General features: G+C 63.7%; 1 protein-coding gene across 1 annotated transcript; it reads left to right on the forward strand.

The window, feature by feature from the left end:
• The first annotated feature begins 241 nt into the window (after nucleotides 1-241).
• On the forward strand, nucleotides 242-1,924 carry LOC135325577 (class I histocompatibility antigen, F10 alpha chain-like). Its single transcript, XM_064503677.1, has 5 exons — nucleotides 242-299; nucleotides 635-895; nucleotides 1,062-1,324; nucleotides 1,484-1,754; nucleotides 1,836-1,924. The coding sequence occupies exons 1-5, from the start codon at nucleotides 242-244 to the stop codon at nucleotides 1,922-1,924; spliced, it is 942 nt and encodes a 313-aa protein (XP_064359747.1).
• Nucleotides 1,925-4,440: the final 2,516 nt, after the last annotated feature.

The raw sequence follows: 4,440 nt of genomic DNA on the forward strand, positions 1-4,440 counted from the left end.
GCGCAGCGCCCTCTGCGCGCGCCCTCGCTGTCGCTTCTCCCAACCTGCCGCGCCAGGATCTGCCCAGCGCCTGGTGACGCCTGGGTCGACGCGAGCCGCTATTGGCGGGTGGGACAGAGCGCAGCCAATGGCGGTGTGCCGCAGTGGAGCCAATGGTGGTGCGAGGGCGTGGCCCCTGTGGGCTTCGGCGCTACATGAGGGCGACGGCGATGGCAGCGAGGAGGTGGTAGCGGGGCGGGTGATGGGGCCGGGGCTGCTGCTGCTGCTGCTGCTGGGGGGCGGTGGGGCGGCGGCGAGTGGTGAGTGCGGGCGGGGACCCCAGCCCCCCTCTGCCCCCCCTTGCCGCCGGGCTGCCCGTCAGCGGCCCCACGGACCGGCCTGCAACCGCCCCCGGGAGGTGCTGCCCCCCCGACCTGCCCCCCGGGACGTGCTGCCCCCCTGGACCCCCTCGGGCTGTGCTGCCCCCCCGGAGCTCCCCAACCTGCCCCCCCAGGACGTGCTGCCCCCCCGACCTGAACCCTGGGACATGCTGCCCCCCCGACCCGCCCGTCTTGTCCCCCTGGGACATCTTGATCCCCCAGATGCCCCCCAATGTGCCCGCCCCAGCCCCTCACTGCACCCCATGTCCCCGCAGGCCCCCACTCCCTGCGCTACTTCAACACCACCGTGACGGAGCCCAGCCCGGGGCTGCCTGCCTTCGTCTCCGTGGGCTACGTGGACGGAGAGCTCATCGATCGCTACGACAGCGAGACGCAGAGAGTGGTGCCGGGCGCGGCCTGGATGGAGCAGGAGGGTCAGGACCACTGGGACGAGGAGACCCGGATCAATCAGGACTGTCAGGAGACTTTCCGTGTGTACCTGGACACGCTGCAGAAGCGCTACAACCAGAGCAGGGGTGAGCACGGGCCGGGGCTCCAGGGGCCGGGCCGGGGCTCCCGGCGGCAGCCGCTCGCCATCAGCGCTGGGGGCTGCGGGGCTGGGGTGCCCCCGGCCCTGCGCTGGGTGCCGGGTCCGAGCCTCTGTGCTGCCCCTGAGCCCCCGTCTCCCTGCTTGTGTCTCAGGGTATCACACAGTGCAGCGCACGTACGGCTGTGACCTCCTGGAGGATGGCGGGACCCGGGGGTTTATGCAGCTTGGCTACGACGGGAAGGACTTCATCGCCTTTGACAAGGACACGCTGACATTCGTCACGGCGGATGCTGCTGCGCTAATCACGAAGAGGAAGTGGGAGGCTGAGAATGAGCCTGAGCGCTGGAAGCACTACCTGGAGAACAGCTGCATCGAGGGGCTGCAGAGATATGTGGAATACGGGAGGGCCGCACTGGTGAGGGCAAGGCGGGACCCCCCCGGACACGGGGACGGGCCCCGGGCTTGGCGCTGGGCCCAGGCACCCGAGGGCGCTGCTGGCGGTGCGGTGCGGCGTGTGCATCCGGGCCTGGGCGCGAGCTGCCTGACCTCCCTCCCTCGCGCCATCTCCCCAGAGCGCCCCGCAGTGAGAGTGTCGGCCAAGGAGAGCCACGGCTTCGTGACCCTGTCGTGCCGGGCTCACGGCTTCTACCCGCAGCCTATCAGCATCAGCTGGCTGAAAAAGGGCCGCGTCCAAGCCCAGGAGACCAAGCAGGGCAGTGTCACGCCCAATGGCGACGGCACCTACCATGCCTGGGCCAGCATCAAGGCCCTCCCTGCAGAGAAGCACAAGTACCAGTGCCGCCTGGAGCACGCCAGCCTGCCGGAGACCGGCCTCTTCTCCTGGGGTGAGCGCGGGCGGCCAGAGCTCGTGGAGCGCCCGCTGGGGGCAGCTCCCGGCCCCCGCTCCCGGCCCCACTCTCTTCCAGAGCCGCCGAGCTCCCTGCTGCCTGTTGTCCTCAGGGCGGTCATCGCTGTGGTCGTCGTCATCACGGCAATTGCCGGCTTTGTGGTCTAGAAGAGCAGATGGGGTAAAGCGCCAGGGCTGGGGAGGCGGGGGGAGGGAGGCCGGGAGGAGAAGGGGCTCGAGCCGGAGCCCTGGGGCCAGAGCAGAGCCGGGCCGTGAGGGGCCGCGTGGCCTGATGCCTCTTTCTTCCCGCAGGGAGGAAGGAGCAGGGGTACGCGATCGCCAAAGGTGAGTGCCGGGGCCGCTCCGTCCCAGGCCGCGCCTGGCAGTGGGGCAGCATTTGCTCTCTGGTTTCTGGCGGCCGTGGGGCTGGCGCGTCCCGTCCCCCGCCTGCCCCCATCTCCCCTCTTCCGTGCCCCACAGCTTTTCCCCGGCTGCAGGGCAGGGAAAGGGTTGGCGTCCCGCCGCTGCAGGCTGAGGTGCCCGGGCGCTGCCCTCTGCTCCTGGCGCCTGTGAGGCGGCTCCAGGGCCGGGTCCCGGCCCAGCGGGCTCTGCCCTGGCCCGGCTTTGCCCGCGGCTGGTGTGGGACCTGCAGTGCCACTGGCACGGGGCCGGGGCTCACTGCCGCTCCTCTCTCACAGGCCATGACAGGGCATCCAGCAGCTCCGGAATGGGTCAGAGCTGGTGCTGGGAGCGGGGCGGGGGGCCCCGGCCCAGTGCGATACCAGGCTGGCACCCGCCATGGGGCTGCTGGCTGGCCGGGCACTGCGGCTGGGTCCTCGGGGGCTTCTGCCTGCTCCCCTGGCTCTGGGAGGGGGGATTTAGCCCCGCAGCGCAGCTCCCATGGGGGACGGCGACGTGGGGCTGGGACCTGCAGGACAGGGCGCGCACGGGGGTACCCCCCCGCCCCCCACACCTCTGCCTGTATTGATTTTTTCCTCTCTTGTCTTTGCAGGAAGCAATGCCGCCATTTAAGCGCTCCATCCTGGTAAGCGAGGAGCCGCGGCCGGACCCGGCAGTGTGGGCAGCGGGGGCCCAGCCCGCCCGAGCGCCTGCCGTCTCCTCGCTGCAGCTTCCGGGACGCCGCCAAGTCCCCTCGGCTCCCACAGCCCGGGAGCAGCAGCACCTGACGCCCCGCTCGAGGCTAAACCCGCTCTGTTTGGGTGCTCAGGCGCTGCGGGGTGCAGGTGGGCACCCGGGGGCAGGTCAGGGGGCTCAGGCTTTTGTCTCACTGTGCCTTGGATCTGCTCCCTGGCTCCGACGTGCTGCAAAAAGCTGTGAAGGTGGCAGGAAGCCCCCAGAGAAGAGGAGCGCTCGGAGCCTGCTCCTGCCGTAGTCCCAGCTCTGAGCTGGGGTAAAACCAGTTTTATCAGTGTGCGAGGCAGGGTTTCCATCTGCCAGTTGCCTGGGAAATAGAGAATTTGCTGGATTTTTTCAGCACTTGTCCTGGTGGCTCTCTTCGAACAAGAATGCTGTTTCTGTGGTGGGCCTCTGAACAAGAACGCTGTTTTTGTGGTGGGCCTCTGAACAAGAACGCTGTTTTTTTGGTGCGTCTCGTAGCACAGGAACGTTGTTTTTAGGTGTGTCTGTTACAACAACAATGCTGTTTTCTGACTGTACTGTTATGGAAATTAGGCTTGTCGGCCCCCATAACAGGGCCCGACCCTAGGTTCCCGCAAGTAAAATTCAGAGCCAAATCAAAACAAATTAAATAAGTAAATTTTAGTTACGTGCGTGCAATAATTACAGCTCGAGCTGGGTGCCTCCAAAGAGAGACCCCAACAAAAAAAAATCCTGGGTAATTATAGTTTTTTCAACTTAAATTTCCCACCCCTCACGCGGTAGTTAGACCAATAGTAATTTTTAGGTCTGGGGTCTCCTGCTCCTCATTGGATCTCATCATTGTTCCTAGGCAGGCTCTTTTTCTTCCTTATCTTTACTGTTGTGGTTTCTGCCGACGATTGTACCTTTGTTTCTTGCTGGGTCTTACTGTTGTCTCTCAAAGTCCAGAGGAGGAGGAGGAGGTGATTCTAAATCATAACAACTAACACTGCCCCAGCAGTGAGCTAAGGCTTTGCCCCTCAAGGTCCTAATGCCCTGCACTGGTCTTATTTCAAAGCCTTGACACCCTCCCTTTGGGAGTGTGAGACGCAGGAATGCAGACTGCTTGTAACTCCCTTATCTTCCCAGCTGGAACCAGCTCTGAGGCCCTTTTCTTACTGGACTAAGTAAAAGTTCATTATTTTATCTAGGTGCGGCCTAAGGCTTCAGCAAATTTAGCTCCTCATGCTAAGCAAGTTTTATAGAAGCTGTGCTAAGCGGCTACCTCTAGACAGTTTCAGTTTGCTCTTCTTTAACACAAGTGGCAGTGTCCCTCCTGAGGTGCCAAGAATCCCAGTCCCTGAGCCATGGGGCTGGATACAACCTCCTTGGATTATTCATGACAGGGGCTCATGACACACACCCCAGAGTCAAATAAATTTCTGTGGGAGAATGGGAGGAAGAAAGTAGAAATGAATCAAAGGAGGGGGAATACAGGCAAGGAGGCCCACCGGTAAACATCTCCAAATACAGGTGGATTTTGCCCCCACTCTGGCAAGGGCGTTCTTCCACAACCAGCAGCACCT

Source organism: Dromaius novaehollandiae, unplaced genomic scaffold, assembly GCF_036370855.1.
Source record: "Dromaius novaehollandiae isolate bDroNov1 unplaced genomic scaffold, bDroNov1.hap1 HAP1_SCAFFOLD_31, whole genome shotgun sequence".
Taxonomy (NCBI): Eukaryota; Metazoa; Chordata; class Aves; order Casuariiformes; family Dromaiidae; genus Dromaius; species Dromaius novaehollandiae.

What these genes read in the sequence shown, in the direction of transcription:
- LOC135325577 (XM_064503677.1), top strand. Translation starts at nt 242, where the DNA reads ATGGGGCCGGGGCTGCTGCTGCTGCTGCTGCTGGGGGGCGGTGGGGCG. An exon ending in AATACGGGAGGGCCGCACTG is followed by an intron (nt 1,325 to 1,483) that starts GTGAGGGCAAGG and finishes ATCTCCCCAGAG; the next exon opens with CGCCCCGCAGTGAGAGTGTC. An exon ending in GACCGGCCTCTTCTCCTGGG is followed by an intron (nt 1,755 to 1,835) that starts GTGAGCGCGGGC and finishes ACTCTCTTCCAG; the next exon opens with AGCCGCCGAGCTCCCTGCTG.